This window comes from Pleurodeles waltl, chromosome 8 (assembly GCF_031143425.1).
Source record: "Pleurodeles waltl isolate 20211129_DDA chromosome 8, aPleWal1.hap1.20221129, whole genome shotgun sequence".
Taxonomy (NCBI): Eukaryota; Metazoa; Chordata; class Amphibia; order Caudata; family Salamandridae; genus Pleurodeles; species Pleurodeles waltl.
In genome coordinates this window covers 1,402,983,274-1,403,002,600 of record NC_090447.1, presented here as the reverse complement: position 1 = coordinate 1,403,002,600, position 19,327 = coordinate 1,402,983,274, and the positions used below count along the sequence as shown (strand labels likewise).

The 19,327-nt window shown below is 43.9% G+C and overlaps 1 protein-coding gene across 3 annotated transcripts in view; it reads left to right on the top strand.

The window, feature by feature from the left end:
* Positions 1-19,327, top strand: part of PATL2 (PAT1 homolog 2) — a 261,206-nt gene that overhangs the window by 62,917 nt on the left and 178,962 nt on the right. For all 3 annotated transcript variants that reach the window (XM_069203213.1, XM_069203212.1, XM_069203211.1), the window contains one exon: positions 8,568-8,735. In XM_069203213.1, coding sequence (XP_069059314.1) covers positions 8,568-8,735 — 168 coding nt within the window. The remainder of the gene's footprint in view (positions 1-8,567; positions 8,736-19,327) is intronic.

The window sequence follows — 19,327 nt, the reverse complement described above, 5'->3', positions numbered from 1 at the left end:
CGACTGACACTGTCCCACACGCACCCTCGCTGTGGGTTCTATATATAAAAGGCGCACCCAATCCCGGGGGTTGAACCCAATCTCCTTCAGCTCTGCTAGTAAATACCCCAGTCCATAGTGTCGAAGGCCTTCTCCAGGTCTATAGAGACCAGCGCCAGCTTCTCTCTACGGTCCTCCACCTCGTGCAGGATGTGTGCGGGATGCCGTAGATTCATACCCATGCTACAACCAGGAATTGAGTCTGCATTGGTCCTCCCTGCACCAGCCGAGGGATATAGGGCACCAGCCGAGTGGCAAGCAGCTTGCATGGAACTTTTAGGTCTGCCTTTATCCTAGTGAGTGGTCTATAAGGAGGTCGGCCTCATCACCACCAGGCTTGAGGAAGATGCATTGTCGGCAGTAACATCCCTCGTTCTTGTACCCCAAATGAACACCTCCCAGGAGTCCCTTCATGAGTGTCGCTCAGAATGTCTGGTAAAATTCGGGTGGAAAGCCATCTCCCTCCCCTCCCCACCCAAGCAAGTTGAGCGCTGTCAAAATTCTTCCGAATCTATAGAGGCATCTAGGGATTCAAGTGCTGCTGATGTCAGTTGCGGAGGGGTTATCCCCTCCAGGAATAGGATTTAATGTTCCAGGACTTTATTTGGGTCCGCTGTGTATACGCGTTGAAGGTGCCGCTGAAAGGTATCCAGAATCCCTCCTCTGGTGGTAACCCTGACCCCATCCTCTGATACTAAGTGCGTCATCTGCGGTGACAACTGTTCCCGTTGTAGTGTCCATACTAGTAGTCTACCTGACTTGTCCCCCTCTCTGTGTAGTCTGTTGGTATTGTTTAAGCGTATATTTGTCCAGGCGGTCCCATATGTCAGCTATACGGCGTCTCACTGTGAGTTCCCTATGTTTTATATCTGGTTGTGATTAGTCCAGTCTGCAGCGCAGTCTCCTCTCTGAAGCTGACTTCGCACTCCACACACTAAACTTAAGCAATGGCCCCTCAACACTGCTTTTAGGGCTTTCATAAACTGTTGTTCTTGAGTCATTCTGCTATATTTTAGGCAAAAAACTTATTTTAAAAAGTATTATGCACATGTTTTTAGTCATACACAATTGCTCATAACATGTTGTTGGCCTACAAAATAAACGTATTCGTACTCAGTTTTGTTGTTAACGTTGGTGTCTCACTTTGTAGAAGTTTCTTTTTACATCTCTAATGACTTTCTCCTGTTGGCCAAGTAGCACTTGGAGAAAAGTACATTTAAAGTTCTAGTGCTGAGCACACTAAACATAGTGTAGGTTTGTCAAGCAGTTCCAAACTTGACATTTTCCCATAGAAAGCTTTCATTGTATGAAACTTGTAAATTTCTAGACCCAGAATCTCCGGACTTTAATGGCACTGCAATGTTATCGTCACTCAGTCATCCAGTGCTTTTTCTTGATTTGATTAATTTCTGTTCTGCTTTTTCTGAAATGAAAGGCAATATGTGTGAATGTATTGTGCATATATGTGCAGCTACTCTACATTTTGTATTTGGCTCTTAGCCTCTAGATAAAAAAAGCTTGTTGTATGCTGCTACTTTTTTCCTGATGTCTGAATACCTTGCCTCCGGAACGAGGAGGGATACAATGCACATATGCTCTCATTATCCTGCCACCTCAAAAATATATGTGGGGGAGGGAGATTTATATTTTTAAACCCTCCTCCCCCTCAGTAGTTCTGAGAGAGGGATGTCAAACTGCATCAACTGCTGTCACATTTTCAATGTGGTCCAGAAGTCAGCTGTTGGCAAGAACAGCCCTCCCATGCTCTGATAAAAAATGAGGGGGAGGGTTTGCTCGTTCCACACCTCTTCTACTGGTCTGTTGAAGAAGGCATACAGGGCAGCTGTTAGCTATCATGCCTTGTTCTGTTACCCCTCCGTGCCCCCTTAATTCTTGGCACAATTATACAAATCCCCCTCACCCAAAACACCCTATGGTAATGCATTGATTTGGGGGGTGGGAGGGTGCTGTTCCACACAGTTCTCTCTTCCCAGCAGGGACGTTAACATCCTAATGCCTTCTTTTCCTTTGGGGAAGGAGGGGCACAAGGATACATCACCCCCACCCTTCAGCAAGGACAAAGACACAAAGCATGGGGACAAGGACAGGAGGACAGAGGGAAGACATGGACAGGGGAACAGAGAGGATAAAGGACAGCGGAACCAAGAGCTGGACAGTGACTGGAGATGCACACAACAACCCTCAAACACTGAACATTATTTAACCACCCACCAGCCTAAATGACCACCCACCTCATCATTAGCCCCCCTTGGCCACTGTTATGTCCTCCCACCTGCTGACTGTCAGAGGACCTACAGTCACACAGCCTCTATTCTTTGTCCACAGAGCGCCGTCCTGTGTTTTCACAGATGCCAGTATCCACTCGACACCACCCACCTTCAGATACAGCACACAAACACCCAACACAAAAAAAAGTTTTAAAGTGACTTAAGTCTATCCTGATGACAGATCCCATTCTACAAAAACTCTGTATGAAATTAAAAAGTTAAGGTACTACGATTGACAGTATAAAAATCACACCCTGTTTTGTCGCCAAGCGCGCCTTGATGGATTGGGAGTCGTGTAGTCCCTAAATGGACGTTGGTGCTCCGCACTGAACTTGTCTCAATTGTGGACATTCAAAGGTGATGATTTCGGTTGTTGGAAATGTAAAACAAATTAGAACATTGGAATGTTGGCAACTCGATTGAAAACAATGGAGTGCTCCAGGCATTTACTGGCGGGCAAAAGCCCGCAGCACCAACATTCCAGTCTTCTTTGTTCATAGCAGCAACTGTGAACAAAGCCTCACGGAGCCTGAGGGGATTTTAATCCCCTCCGGTTCCGTGAAGCCTTTGTTTTATTTAGGAGAACATTCTGCCATCTAATGGCACAATGTTCTAATAGCCTTAGAACCCACCGTAGCGGGCTCTATCGGCTATTAAAGACCCTCTCCCTTGTTAAAGAGAGCGGGCCTTTAATAGCCGGTAGAGCCCGCTACGGCGGGTTCTAAGGCTATATTAGGTCTTACAAAAATGACCAACAATGAAGTCTTAACGTCAAAGGTTTTATTTTAAATATTCAGACATAGAGAAGCTAATTCAATGTAGTAAATTCTGTTAGTCAATAAATTAAAGTGCAAAGCTCAGTTAAGATATGATATCAATCAAGAAGTCAGTAAAGTTCAGATGATCAGAGTATTAAATGAGAAGGAAATCCAGCCCAGATTTGCCTTCTACGGTAAGGGGGCTCTCTTTTACATTTAAAAAACAAAAATCACACTTTTATAGGGCTCTAAACAAATGATTTCATACATTGACCACAGTAGTGCATGGTTCAGATTCTAAACCAAACCGAATACAGTTAAAAAAAATGTTTCAGCTAAATACCTTGAACAAGACTCTAATATTCTACATAAAGTTTCTCTCGAGCAAGGGTCTGCAAATGGAACAGTAAAAGTAAGAGTATGTGCTTTTTCCCCCGTACAGCCAAGTTTAACCTTAAATGTGTATAATTTATTCAAAACAGTCTGTGAAAGTCTTCTTCCTTCTCAGTTGAACACATTGAAATCTAGTGAGACATTAAATTGCGAGTCTATTTTCGTGGTTCATTGAAACATCCCTGTAAAAGATGACGTCTGAGGTCTAGGTTGCTTAGTTCGCCTTTAGTTAGCTTGAGTACAAATTTTCACCGCTACAAAGCGTTAGTTTTGCAAGTCAGCTAAATCACCATCCCCTAATCTCACCTTAACATATGAACTCAACCTTACGCTTTCATAAATTTTATGTATATTACGTAAATGTGAATATAATCTAAATTGTAAAACATCAAAATAGAGTAGGTGAAACTTTCCTGAAAATACCCTTTCTAATGGATACATCTACCTGGATTCCTCACCTTTTGAACAGACACTCTCCATGACCTACAGACCTCTGTGTCGGTTTAGGGGCTTTGGCCAGAGCTACTCTTTCGTTGGAGGCAGCACTTCCAACAGCAATCTTCCAACCCCCTTTATAGATCCTACAGAGGTCGTGGGAATGCTAAGCAAAGTGGTGCAGTACACCAGCCTTTCTCCTCTTTCATCTGCAAAACCTTTCAAAGGAGCAACCCTAGTTCTCCTATCCTTCACCAGCATATTTTACCCGTGGGAGTGGGAGTCTATAACGGACAGTTGAGTGTTACGCATTGTAGGAAATGGGTATGCCCTTCCCTTCTGGGAGTTTCCCCTTCCCTTTCCTCCACAGCAAAGGTTTTGTTTGGAAGAACATCTGCAGCTTCTACAGCAGGAGATGCAAAATATGTTTTTAAAGGGTGTAGTAGAGTTGGTTCCGGAGCAGGAAAAGAGTTAGGAATGTTATTCAAGGTATTTCCTGATCTCCTCCAAAAGGAGAGTCGTTTACAGCCAATTCCAGACATGAGGACTTTAAATTGATTCCTCAAACTGTAAAAATTGAAAAAGCTGACAAACGCTAGACAATGAGACTGGATGGTTTCCTTAGACTTGGAGGATGCGTATTTTCATATTCCCATCCTCCAGTCACACACGATATATCTCCGGTTCACGTAGGGTCACAGAATTGCCAGTTTGCAGTCCTTCTGTTTGCTCTTACTTCTGCACCTCGAGTCTTCACAAAGGTGATAGCAGTGGTAGCTGCACATCTGAGGTGGAGAGGAATACCATATTCCCTTACATGGCTGATTGGTTGCTCAGGCCAGATCTCCAGAGTTGCTGCAGCATCACTTGCATTTGACAACTCACCTGTTGTTCAACCTGTTCCATCAATGCAAAGCAGTGGTTTCAACACACAGGGATGTCAGTCAATAAGGATCTCCAGGAGCTGTGATAGGTTTCCATCCACAGACCACCACTGAAGATCAAACACAGGAGACCGTTTTGCCACCCACCTTTTGTAACCACAGTCATAAAGGATGCTTCCACTCTACGGTGGGGAGCACATCTGGAGATAGTCTTTGGTCTCCGGAAGAACAGATGTTTTATATCAATCTGTTGGAGTTGCGGGCATTAAGTCTGGTTCTAAAGCCCTTCCTCCCTTCCATTTGTGGTCAGTCATTACAAGTCTTGACAGACCACAATACCACTATGTGGTACATCAACAATCAGGGAGGAGTAGGGTTGTATCTTCTCTGCAGAGAGGCTCTACTACTGTGTTCCAGGGCCATCCGATTTGCATAGTAGCAAATGATTTGGCTGGATTTCTCAGCGTACTTCTGGACAGTCTGTCTGCACTTTTCAGCTGAACACAAGAGGTGTCTTCATCTGGATTCTTCACGTCTTCCAGTTATGGGGGACGCCTCAGATAGGCCTGTTTGCTACTTGTGAGAACATGCACTGCCTGTTCTCCAGCCTTCCAGTATCCTATGTAGGGAACTCTTGGACGTGTTTCTATTGAGCTAGAGCACCGGGCTACTTTACATGTTTTTCACCTTACCCTTGATTCCTTGAGTTCTGAGAGAAATTTGCCAAGACCATGCCCAAGTCTTATTGATTGCTCCCGATTGGCCGAGAAGGGTGTGGTACACAGACCTCCTTCACCTCTCATTGTGGCCTCTGCTCCATCTCCCTCACAGGGCAGACCTCTCACTGTCGCAGGGGCAGGTTCTTCCCTTTCTCTCCCCCCTGAAGTGGTGGATGTTCTTTTGTTGGCCAGGTGACACTCCACCAAAACGGTGTATGCTAGTAGATGGGCCAAGTTTGTCAAAGGCTGTAAGCACAGTCATGTTGACAGTTTAAAGCCCCACTTATCCAACGTTTTGAAATTTGCTCTTTCCTTGGCACAACATTGTGCATTTGCAATGGTGAAGGGCTATTCGTCTGCACTGTTGGCATTGTTTGTTTACCTGGCATTTATTTAAGTCCCCTATAGTTTTAAGGTTTCTTGAAGATTTGACTAATATGTTTCCTCCCACTCTGTTTTTATAATGCCTAAGTGGGATTTAAATTTGGTTTTATCGTACCTGATGGGTACCCAGTTTGAGCCGTTAAATAGTTGACCTTTGAGGCTCCTTACAGTAAAGACTGTTTTTCTGGTAGAAAACACGTCGGCTAGACGTGTTAGTGAGCTGCAAGCTCTGAGTGTAAAACCCCCGTTTACCACTTTCCATGCCAATAAGGTGGTTTTGAGTACCAGGACAGCTTTCCAGCCAAAGGTAGTGACTTCTTTTTATTTGGGGCAGTCCATCACCCTTCTGTCCTTTTGCCCTCCTTCCCATCCCATTTAGAAAGAGGAAAGGCTGGATCGTATGGATCGAAAGAGAGCTTTGAGCTTTTACTTGAACATGAGTGAATTTAGGACTGATGATCAGCTGTTCATTGGCTACTTAGGCAAGATAAAGTACAAAGCTATGCACAAAAGAATGTTGTCAAGTTGGGTCATCCTTTGCATCAAAATGTTATGCTCTGTCAAAGAATGATCCTCCTGAGGGTATTAGAGCTCATTCGACCAGGGCTACTTCGACTTTGGCTAGAGGTGTACCTGTTGCTGACATTTACAAGGCAGCAACCAGGGCTTCCCTCCACACTTTCACAAAACATTACTGCTTAAACTCAGAAGTGAGAAGGGAAGGCTATTTTGCCCGGTCAGTGCTATAGGCAGACAGGCACCCACCTCCAAGTGGGACTGTATACAAAAGGATTAGGAATCCACAGGTAGATGTATCCATCAGAAGAATAAGTTAGTTACCTTTTGGTAACGCTTTTTTCTGGTGCATACAGTATCGACCTGTGAATTCCTCACTGACCCACTAACCCACCTTCCTGTTGCCAGTCTGAATATACAGAGAAGGAAATAATTGTTTTATATGTTGCAAATTGTATATATAAAATGTATGTTTATATATAAATGTGTATAAATCCTTGAGTTGAGTTTGCACAAGCTCGGTTTGTGATGTTGGTATTCACTAGTTTGCCTCGGAGGCACAAAAAAAAAAGTGGATGAACCAATTCAAAATCTTCAGGTCTAGGATTGGCTGTAAACGACCATCCTTTTTGGGATCAGGAAATATCTTGAATAACATACCTGACCCATTTCCTGCTCCGGAACCAACTCTACTGTGCTCGTTAAAAGCAGATTTTGCACCTCATGCTGTAGCAGCAGCTGTCCCTTCTGAACAAAGACTTTCTTGGGGAGATAAGAGGGGGAAACTCCTGGAAGGGAAGGGCATACCCATTTCCTATAATGTCGGACACCAAACTGTCCGTTGTTATGGACTCCCACTCTTGAAGGAAATTCATCAACCTCCCTCCCACAGGTAAAACATGCTTGTGAGGGATGTGAGAACTAGGGTTGCTTCCCTGAAAGGTTAGCAGAGGAGGATGAAGTAGGGGATGAGGAAGGCTGGTGGACTGCACCATGTTGCTTAGTTCTCCCACAACCTCTGTAGGATCTATAGAGGGTGTTGGCAGATTGCTGCTGTTGGAAGTGCTGCCTCCCATGAAAAGAGGAGCTCCATCCAAACCCCCTAAACCTACAAAGAGGTCTGTAGGGTGTGGCGAGTGTATGTTCAGAATGTGAGGAATCCACAGGTAGTACTGTAGCCACCAAAAAAAGGTGTTATCGAAGGTAAGTAACTTGTTCTTTAGGAAGCCTACAAGCGCAGGTGGGTGGGTTCCAGGTTTCATGTTAATTCTTTTTACTTCCATACCCTCTGTTCTTCAGACCAAATAAACTGACCAGTGGTTTATAAACTTTACACATTGCATCTCACACTTGTTTACCTTGGTTCTGTTTGGATGTGATTGGCAGCATAGTGTCGCATAAACTTCAGAACATTCATAGTAATGTATTGAGGCACCTGCGCTGAGCAGAGACTGCATGCACCATCACAGACCTCATTTTTCTCAGTTCCTTGCTTTAGTAGGTCTTCCACTGAGGTGTTTACTTTTTTTTTGTTTTTTTTTTTTTGGGGGCATTCTAGGAATTGTATTCTTACCTGCTGTTTTAAATTCGGAACTAAAAGTAATAGAATGCCAAGAGATACCTTTGACCCTTGATAACTTGAGAGGACCAACACTTAAGTTTTGCAGCTCCACCATGTGAAACTCACTAGTATATCGGTTTCGGGTTATTCTGTACCAGCATTCACTACTCCGTTCCAGTTCTATGCGTCAGAAGGAATAAAGAGCTCCTCCAGTGTACAAATAAAGGATATTGCAAGTCTGCTCTCTGCTCCTTGCTTTTACAAAGGCACTCTGCCTGTGGACGAGGACAGAACACCTTTGGGATTTACAATATCCTTATAATGTACGCTCTTAATTTAATATTTAGTACATTGTGTGTGTGTAAATAGAGCTAGTGATAGCGTAGCTGGAGAGCAACAGGCTCCTGTGCTTGGCATAAGCAGAATATGGGCATTATGAAGTGAAAAGGAGAGCACAGTTGAATCCTGTACGCAATACTAAGGGCTCCCAACTGTATTTTGAGCTTGCATACATGATGATTCTGCTGATGTTTGTGGGTGCTTCTTCTCAAATTGTGAATATTTTTTGGGTCTCCTTTTGTGATATTTAGGATAAAGCAATTCTACGCATAATGGAAAAAGCACCCTATATCCCGCGAATAAATCGTGATTTCTATGGCTCGCCAGTGCAGAGGGGTTACCGAAGATCTCCAAACATCAGGGGCCCCGGTTTTGCGGCAATGTCCCCTGAACCTTTCCAGCAGTGTTTCATGAGGCAGGTAAGTACATTATGCATCGATTTAATATAATATTTGTCTGAACAGCTAGTCTTTTAAGATTTCACGTATTTGCTGTCAGTTGTGCATTTTCTTTCAAACGTTTCGTGCAGGTAGAGCACAGGCTCGCTACACTATAAATGTTTTTTTACGCTAATCTCACTAATTCATAATTTCTGACGCAAACTTGGTGTACCGTTGCCAAGCACTGACAATTGGCCCACGGACTGCATGTCACTAGAAATATATTTTCTTTCTCGATGTTTTCATCAGGAATTGAAAACGTACAGAACAACCTGAAAATCAGTACCGTCGCAATAACTATTACAAACCCTCTTTAAAATTAAAATGATGATGCATTTGGTCAAGGCGAACCAAGATGGTGGCAGACGGTTGAAGTTCATGATTGAGGCCTTGATCATCTGCCTGTCGATGTGTGACCACTGGAGTGGTGGGAAAGACAGTACTGCACCTTCAGATACACGGCTTGTGGTATACCCTGTTGCATCCCACTTCCTCCCTGTATGGTTTTAGCAGTTTTGTGCACAAAGGACTTGCAGAGCTGCTGGTTGGGATACTGCCGGTAGTCTTTCTTGCTAGAGGGTTATTTAGGAAAGCCCTCGAGCACTAGGTGAAGCTTGAGTTTGTGAAAGGTGGCAGCTTGTTCATTGTGCCCTTTGAACGTGCTGCCAATGGTGATGCCATGGACCTATGTAGAGGATCTGAAGGGGGCTCTACAGTGAAAGCAACAGATAAGGACAAAAGTGATGAGAAATCAGTAGATGAATTCAGGTCGACATTTTCAGAATCCAAGCCTTATTTAGGTGTTCCTACTTGACGAGAACATTTTGACTGAATTCTAGCATCGTTGATCTGTGAAACCGACCTCGGACCAGAGAGAAACATGGGAACTTTAAAGTTTGCAGATATGTTAGAGGCGTTAAAGAGGCTATCCTATGTCCGCAAAACAGATCATTAAAAAATACCATGTCCAGCAGCATAAATAGTTATAGAACAAATTACCCAGTCCACATTTGCAATCAGAATTTGATTTGCAGTTCCTCACCTTCTTGCATACCCATTTATTATCTTGTAAATTTTTTTTTTTTTTTTTTTTTTGTACAAGTGAGGATTTGTTGCTTTATATTGCGTATTTGTAATTTTCTGGCATAGTGGGTCAGAAACGGAAGGTTTCCTGATGAAAAGCTTTGCATTTCTCAACTGTAGGCATTGTGTGTACGTGGGTTTTTTTTTTTTTTTTTTTTTGCGCAAACCTAGCCTGGAGCAGTGGAGTGCTGTGCAAGGCTAGCTCCCAAAATTACCATTCACAATTGTTACCAGGGTTAGAATATGAGCTAGCTGTTACCCTTAATAAAAGGCAGTGTTTTTTTTCTCAGTGTTTTGTGATGTTAGAAGAAACTGTTCTACCAATTTGTTTCTAAATTGGAGAAGGGTTGGGGCACCTCTGAAGTTTACAGGGGGTGGCGCTCGGATCCTGATTTGTTAGAGGGTTAAGGCCTATATCCTTGCTTGTTTTTATTACTCTTATTTATCTGTAGTCTAGCAGCGTCTTTGATGCAGGTATGATGTGATTTGCAAGGGGTTCTCAGCCATCAAGACAAAAGTACATCTCCTACTGACCTTGTATGTTATGCAGCTGGTCTTTCCGATGATATAGGGATGCAAAGAGCAAGTAGATTTTAAGTGTTGGAGGGGTGATATTGGTGACTGTTTTAGGCATTTGATAAGGCATGCTGTGGTGTGTAGGGTGCCTTTCAGAGTAACCAGCAAGAGATCCGGGACGCTGTGAAGCCAGTGGTTTCATCCATCCATGGCTTAGCTAACCGTTTTGAAGTTGCTTTTATAGTTTAATTTTTGTATAGGGAGAGATGGTACCACAGTTTAGGGTTATGTTTACCCTTCCTGATTCCTGTAATTGTGCCTAAGGGCAGCAGGTTCGTTCTAAATTTGTGATAATGTTTTTGTATTTTTCAGGGTTTCCTTTCCAAATTCTGCAATTAGTCAGATTGTGTCATACATCTGAAATCTGCAGCTATAGATTTTCCTCTAGGGTGGTGAATTAACCTTATTGAGTTGTTACCATGTTCCACGGCACTTTTAATAGTGATTTCCCTCTGTGATAGCCTGTCTCCTTGCTTAACCAGTCTAGTTCTTGCTTTATATATTCACTACGGTTCATTGTGACCGTAATTGATTGTGCTTTTTCTTAACACGTGACTGAGTGTGGCCTTAAATTGTTGTCTGTAGATCCTATTCAGATTGGTCAAAGTGATTTGCCAAGCCTCCAAAACCTTACTTGTACGTTAATTTCTTCTGAGTTAGACTTACAGCAAGAATCACTTACAGCTGCTATAGAAAAAAACACAGCATACACAAAATAATAGGAATACAGGTAAAACATTTGTAGCTGCACTTGTCCGCCAGGCACCTTTTAACATTCAACTGTGCTTCTATTAATCCAGTTTCCATTCTTTGGTACTTTCTCATTTTGCATACAAGCTAGCATTTTGTAACGTGTTTTCCCCCTTTCTTTTTTCAATGATGTTAATGTTCCTTAATTTATTTTTGTCATTTGACTTGAAAAGTTATTCAAATCATGGATTGTCTTTTTAGTGACCTTTGTATTTATCACAAGATTGGTGCCAGTTTCTTAATGTACCAGTTCAATTATTCTATCCAGGACCGTTTGGAGTGCCCTCAGGTAGCACCATACAGTAACTTCAGGCAAAGCAATGGGAGCTCAAACACAGCCTTGGTGTTCGCCTCTGTGTTAAGTGCCGCTGGTCCACTTGCGGACTCTTGTACGGCTGTTGGTCTATTTTTCTGAAACTGTGGATGAGCAGCAATAGTTCTAATAGTGTATTTGCCTAAAAAAGCTCCAGGAGACTCCTTATATTCATTATTTCGTTTGCAGTGACCGATCTAGTAACTACATCTACATTAGTGTAGATTATCCGGCTCTAGTTTATCAGGTCTAGAGCTGCATTTTAGATCCATTAATGCAAAGAATTTGGCAGGTTTGCCAAAAAATGTCCTTGCAAACTTTTGAGGTATCTGAATTTTAATTGTAGGGAAAGCAATGTTGATACTCGGTTGACTGTTGCTTCTCTGTTCCATGTACTGATTTTTCTGACGGGGAGGAAAATGTTGGACTTACTTTAATTAGTGATCGCTGAAACCATGTCAAGGGTCGCATACAGGATCAGTGGATGTAAAATGGTTAGGCCAAACTACTTATGTTTGCTACTCTGACTTCTGCTTTTGCTACATTGAGAATACTGTGTAACCATTTAAACAAAAGGGTGAATTACATGTTTGGTACGTTTGTCAAGGAACTGAAGGAATTTCTTACAGGAATCTCTGTTCTTCTGTCTGCTGAGCACCTTTTCGTGTGGCTTGTGTTTAGCTGTAGTCCAACTGCAAAAGATAAATTATGGAGCTTCAGTCCAACTGCAAAAGATAAATTATGGAGCTTCTCCATGGATGTTGATAATCTTTTTCTCCTTGCTCAAACCCTGACCTTTTCAAAGTCTAGGTTTTAACTACTTCAGAGACTGGAACATGGCTGTGGGGTTAGGTAGGGCGGACAGAATATAAATTATACATAAGGATTCCCTTACTCCTAATCTACTAGCCAACTGGGGCAATCTGTACCTTGAATTGCTGGCAGTTTAATGCTAGCTTTCTCCTTCCATCAAGTGTAAACTCCTTCCAAATGTAAACGCATTATGAAGGCGATTAACCTTGCTAGCCCAAAATTGCTAATGTGTATGCAATAAATCGTTTTTATTTACACACAGTATACTCCTTGAATAGCCATACCAAATATTTGTATTCAGTCCCTTGAAAGGTTTAGGTTATAGAAAATTGTTAAAATGACTACAATTTTCAAAGACCACACCTTCAATTTATCTTAACTCCAGGCAAGTTTAGTGCTTCTTGCCTGACCACTTCCTTGGATGAATCACTATTTAATTCACTGAACTACCAGTAGCCAGAATTAGACGGGCTAAAACTATTTAACACTAGATCTTCGTGTATCTGGAGCAAAACCAATCTGTCAAAATCACAAGTGGCCATTGAGACCCTTCTTGATTGTTAGTCAGGTTTCTTGGTTGAGTGGACTTTTGCTGACTAACCGTGCCCATTAGTCCGTATTCTGTAATACGTACCCACAAAACTCTGAATTAACAAAGTAACTAAAATCAAATCAAATTACAACAGATGCGTCCTGGCGCTCAAGCCAACAGTGTAAGGCGGGCAAAAGAAACAGTGGGCTAAATGTAATCCATAGCCAGAACTGAGTAGTCAAGCAGGACATGACTAAAGAATTGTTTTCCTAGTATATTCAGGAACCGGATAAATAAACTTCTTTAACATTTTCATTTTCAGAAAACCGACACAATTTGTTTAATTTCTTCTGCAAAGTGGAATCAAAGATAATACCCATATTTCTAACAGGCAAGGTAGGATTAGGAGGAGCGTTGCATGCTGCAGGCCACCAGAGGGAAGGTGGTGAAAGGCCATTTTGGTTAAAAATCAACACTTCAGTTTTGTTGGAATTTAGCTTTCAAACCATTTGCATCCAAGGCGCAACTCCTCTAAGACATTCTTCAAAATTGTAAAAAGATGCCTCCTTGTTAGCTTGAAAGGAGAAAAGCAATTGGGTGCCTTCAGTGTAAAACACTACCTCGACATCCCAAGATTTGATGAGATTTGCCAAGGGGGAAAGGTAAAGATTGAACCAACGTGGGTTCAGAGCAGAACCCTGTGGAATGCCACATACCAATGGTTTAGGAGATGAAAATTGCAGGTGTAAATACACCAGGTGGGATCTGCCCTCCCAGAAAGATTTGACCCATAAAAGTGCTTTGCCCTGAATGCCAAGATAGCTATGTCTATTCAATAAAATAGCATGAGAAACGGTTTGAAAGCTGCCGACAAATCAAAGAACAGCACTATAACAGGTTTGCCCTGTTTTGTGTTTGTTACAGCTGTGTTGTAACAAGTAAAGCACGCCGTCTGGGGAGATGGTAGAAAAAATATACTACTGCCCTGATTTGTTCTTTCCTGACAAAGCAAGTGCTTAAAAAAAAGAAAAAGCCCTGGCTAAGGCAAAAACACATTTCCTTTACTTCTGTATTTTATCTTCCAAAGTTTCTTCTCAGCAAATTATATTTTTGTACTCTTCTCGTTAGTTGTGTCCTGTTAAAAACCTTTCTAGTTTGCAGTAAAATTCACCATCACTTTGCAACACATCTCTTGTCCAATAGTCACACTATCTTTGGGTTCTGTTCTTGCTCTAATCTGGGCCGCATCAATAGTATGTTGCTCCTGCTATCCTCCAAATAAGAATGGTCCTCCATTTCGGCTGTCTCTAGATGGTTATTGGAGAAATAGCCATCATGAATCTGGCTGGCCAAACAATGTCTGCCCAGTGTTGGCCTTGAAATCACCCACCTTGGTTGCTGGAAACTTAGATCACTAAGATTTTAAACCTGCCATTTACCAGGATATGGCAATGGAAAGCAAGGCTTATTACTTCATTCCTTTTTTTTTTTTTTTTTTTTTTTTTTAAATCTGGACAGTGGCCAAATCGGTAATCACTGCACCAGTGTTTCCAGCTTTTGGGATATTGCTATAAAAACTAGTGGAAGATCAATTTTCCTACATTGAAGAGTTACATATCCTCAACCAAGCACAAATGGGATCCCAGTGGAAGCATGTACATAATAAGGGAACATTGATGTGGGTGAACTCTGGAACATGAGGGACGAGGGCAATTCATATCACCCTGTCCTTCTGATCTGTCTGTATTTGATACAGAGGGCAACTTTTCATGATCAAAAGGTTGCCGGAGATTGAATCTTCTGGATGAGTTGTCAACTGATGGACTTCCTACCGATCGAGCTAATAAAGTCATTGCATCCTAGCTGTTCTGTTAAACTGCTTTGTGAATTAAACGCAACGTCCCAAAGAGCTCCCCTCTCTTCCATTAGGTCTTTAGTGTCACTGTGGCCTTTCTACTTAAACTGATCAAACCCCATGCCTGTAGAGCAGTGATGAGTATGGTTGGACAAAATGGCACTCGCCTCCATTCGTAGTCTAAGTGGCTGCTTGGTACATATCAAGCCTGGTTGAATCAGAATTCTCTGAAACTTAAAGGAAACAAAACGGAGCTGTTACTGTTTGGTAACACCATTATCGTGATCATTCAGTTTGGTCAACTTTACTGGGACTTAAACCTAAACATGTTGGGCAAGTTGAAATCTCTAGGGTTGTTAATCTCCTTTGCCCCTCAGAGTATTTCAATGTAATTCCCTTCACCACTTACTATATCCTGCCATTCCCAGGTCATTACCTAAACCGGTAGTGATTGTCACCATGTATTCTCCTGCAGCTCGACTACTGCTTTGGTTGTTCATGAGGCTACTAAGTAAACCAGTAGAGAAATTACATCACATTCAAATGTTTAATGTTTGAGTGGCCGCTTAATTGCGCAGCTTTGCGCATGTATCCGAGACTAGGAAACAGTTGTACTGGCTCACATTGCAACGGTACACAGTTTAAAATGGTGTGTTTTGCACAGTGCCTTCTCTGACGCTGATACATTTATCAAGGTAGTGTCTCCAAATTCACACAACACTCCCCCCCCCCCCCCTCTCCCTCCCTCCCACCCCCCCCCCCCTCCCTCCCACCTGCCTCCCAGGCATGCTTCTAGACCTGGTTCACAACTGTAGGAAGTTGGCTCTGTATGTGCTATTTCAAAGTAAGGAATAGCATGCACAGAGTCCAAGGGTTCCCCTTAGAGGTAAAATAGTGGTAAAAAGAGATAATACTAATGCTCTATTTTGTGGTAGTGTGGTCGAGCAGTAGGCTTATCCAAGGAGTAGTGTTAAGCATTTGTTGTACATACTCAGACAATAAATGAGGTACACACACTCAGAGACAAATCCAGCCAATAGGTTTTGTTATAGAAAAATATCTTTTCTTAGTTTATTTTAAGAACCACAGGTTCAAATTTAACATGTAATATCTTGTTTGAAAGGTATTGCAGGTAAGTACATTAGGAACTTTGAATCATTTCAATTGCATGTATACTTTTCAAGTTATTGACAAATAGCTACTTTAAAAGTGGACACTTAGTGCAATTTTCACAGTTCCTGGGGGAGGTAAGTTTTTGTTAGTTTTACCAGGTAAGTAAGACACTTACAGGGTTCAGTTCTTGGTCCGAGGTAGCCCACCGTTGGGGGTTCAGAGCAACCCCAAAGTCACCACACCAGCAGCTCAGGGCCGGTCAGGTGCAGAGTTCAAAGTGGTGCCCAAAACGCATAGGCTAGAATGGAGAGAAGGGGGTGCCCCGGTTCCGGTCTGCTTGCAGGTAAGTACCCTCGGAGGGCAGACCAGGGGGGTTTTGTAGGGCACCGGGGGGGACACAAGCCCACACAGAAATTTCACCCTCAGCAGCGCGGGGGCGGCCGGGTGCAGTGTAGAAACAAGCGTCGGGTTCGCAATGTTAGTCTGAGAGATCAACGGATCTCTTCAGCGCTGCAGGCAGGCAAGGGGGGGCTTCCTCGGGGAAACCTCCACTTGGGCAAGGGAGAGGGACTCCTGGGGGTCACTTCTCCAGTGAAAGTCCGGTCCTTCAGGTCCTGGGGGCTGCGGGTGCAGGGTCTTTTCCAGGCGTCGGGACTTAGGTTTCAGAGAGTCGCGGTCAGGGGAAGCCTCGGGATTCCGTCTGCAGGCGGCGCTGTGGGGGCTCAGGGGGGACAGGTTTTGGTACTCACAGTCTTAGAGTAGTCCGGGGGTCCTCCCTGAGGTGTTGGTTCTCCACCAGCCGAGTCGGGGTCGTCGGGTGCAGTGTTGCAAGTCTCACGCTTCTTGCGGGGAGTTGCAGGGGTCTTTAAAGCTGCTCCTTGAAACAAAGTTGCAGTCTTTTTGGAGCAGGTCCGCTGTCCTCGGGAGTTTCTGGTCGTCGTCGAAGCAGGGCAGTCCTCAGAGGATTCAGAGGTCGCTGGTCCCTTTGGAAGGCGTCGCTGGAGCAGAGTTCTTTGGAAGGCAGGAGACAGGCCGGTGAGTTTCTGGAGCCAAGGCAGTTGTTGTCTTCTGGTCTTCCTCTGCAGGGGTTTTCAGCTGGGCAGTCCTTCTTCTTGTTGTCGCAGGAATCTAATTTTCTAGGGTTCAGGGTAGCCCTTAAATACTAAATTTAAGGGCGTGTTTAGGTCTGGGGGGTTAGTAGCCAATGGCTACTAGCCCTGAGGGTGGGTACACCCTCTTTGTGCCTCCTCCCAAGGGGAGGGGGTCACAATCCTAACCCTATTGGGGGAATCCTCCATCTGCAAGATGGAGGATTTCTAAAAGTTAGTCACTTCAGCTCAGGACACCTTAGGGGCTGTCCTGACTGGCCAGTGACTCCTCCTTGTTGCTTTCTTTGTTCCCTCCAGCCTTGCCGCCAAAAGTGGGGGCCGTGGCTGGAGGGGGCGGGCAACTCCACTAAGCTGGAGTGCCCTGCTGGGCTGTGACAAAGGGGTGAGCCTTTGAGGCTCACCGCCAGGTGTTACAGCTCCTGCCTGGGGGAGGTGTTAGCATCTCCACCCAGTGCAGGCTTTGTTACTGGCCTCAGAGTGACAAAGGCACTCTCCCCATGGGGCCAGCAACATGTCTCTAGTGTGGCGGGCTGCTGGAACCAGTCAGCCTACACAGATAGTTGGTTAAGTTTCAGGGGGCACCTCTAAGGTGCCCTCTGTGGTGTATTTTACAATAAAATGTACACTGCCATCAGTGTGCATTTATTGTGCTGAGAAGTTTGATACCAAACTTCCCAGTTTTCAGTGTAGCCATTATGGTGCTGTGGAGTTCGTGTAAAACAGACTCCCAGACCATATACTCTTATGGCTACCCTGCACTTACAATGTCTAAGGTTTTGCTTAGACACTGTAGGGGCACAGTGCTCATGCACTGGTACCCTCACCTATGGTATAGTGCACCCTGCCTTAGGGCTGTAAGGCCTGCTAGAGGGGTGTCTTACCTATACTGCATAGGCAGTGAGAGGCTGGCGTGGCACCCTGAGGGGAGTGCCATGTCGACTTACTCATTTTGTTCTCACCAGCACACACAGGCTTGTAAGCAGTGTGTCTGTGCTGAGTGAGGGGTCTCTAGGGTGGCATAATACATGCTGCAGCCCTTAGAGACCTTCCCTGGCATCAGGGCCCTTGGTACCAGAGGTACCAGTTACAAGGGACTTATCTGGATGCCAGGGTGTGCCAATTGTGGGATCAATGGTACATTTTAGGTGAAAGAACACTGGTGCTGGGGCCTGGTTAGCAGGGTCCCAGCACACTTCTCAGTCAAGTCAGCATCAGTATCAGGCAAAAAGTGGGGGGTAACTGCAACAGGGAGCCATTTCTTTACAACAACTAATCTACCAAGTGCCAAAAATAAATAAACCTAGTCTAGGAGGCTATGCATTCTGTGTGATTCCTTGACAATGGAACGGTCTTCTGCTACCACTTTGGCAATGAGAAAGTCACATGTTCAGGCTCTCAATTTGTTCCTGCCCCTTTAACTGCTGGTTACCCTTTTGCCTATCTGTAGGTTTTAGTCTTTAGTTCCTTGAAGCTACTTGGAGTGAATGTGTGCTTTTTATAAAGAAATAAAATAAATTTGGCCTCTGTGAATGAAGGAATCTGTTATGTCCCGGGGTGTGGCTGGTGCCCATGCGCAGTGTGCAGTGCATGGCGGCAATGTGATGCCCACACTCACTCGGATCTGGTGCGGGGACTGCCTCAGTGCAGCCCCGCCTGTTTGTCTGAGGTCACAGGGTCACGGGTGCAACCAGATGTCTCACTACTGGTTGGAGTGCGAGGGTGAACTCCCCTATGTGGCCTGTAACATTGCATTCCTCCTTTATTATAAATAAAAACATTTAATAATGACCAGCTTGAGGGTGTGTGAATCCCTTCGCTGTCAGGCCTTTTCTCCTCCTGTGCCAAGCTTTTTTTTGGTTATTTGGGGTAGCTCGTGCTCAGGCACCCATTACTTTTTATCCACATAAGAGATCCATGACAAATTTGCTTCCTTTTTTCCCAACATCCTGAGGATTCTAAAGGTACCTAGAGTGTGTGGGTTTTCCTGTAGGAGACTAAGAAATTAGCCAAAATACAGCTAAAAATTAGGTTTTGGGGAAAAAATGGGAAATAAGTGCTGCAGAAGAAAGCATCTGTCCCCCCCCCCCCCCCCCCCCCGCCATTCAAATGGCATGAACAAAATATTTACAATGCCAAAATCACTATCTTCCCAGCTTTCAGAATCAGAAGACTAGATTTTTCAGCACAGTTTTGGCATTTTACTGGGACATACTTATTTTTTAAAAATGTTGTTTTTGTTTTCAGTCTCCTTCCAATTAGTAACAGAAATGAGTGTGAAACCAATGGTGGATCCCGAACAGCTAAACATTTCTGAAAAGAGTTCTGCCCATGTGACCCACTTGGCAGCTTGAGGGGATGGTGCCCCAGCGGTGGTGGACGTTTCTTACAAGCTTCTCTGTATTTGGATTGTACGTCTGTGTCCAATGA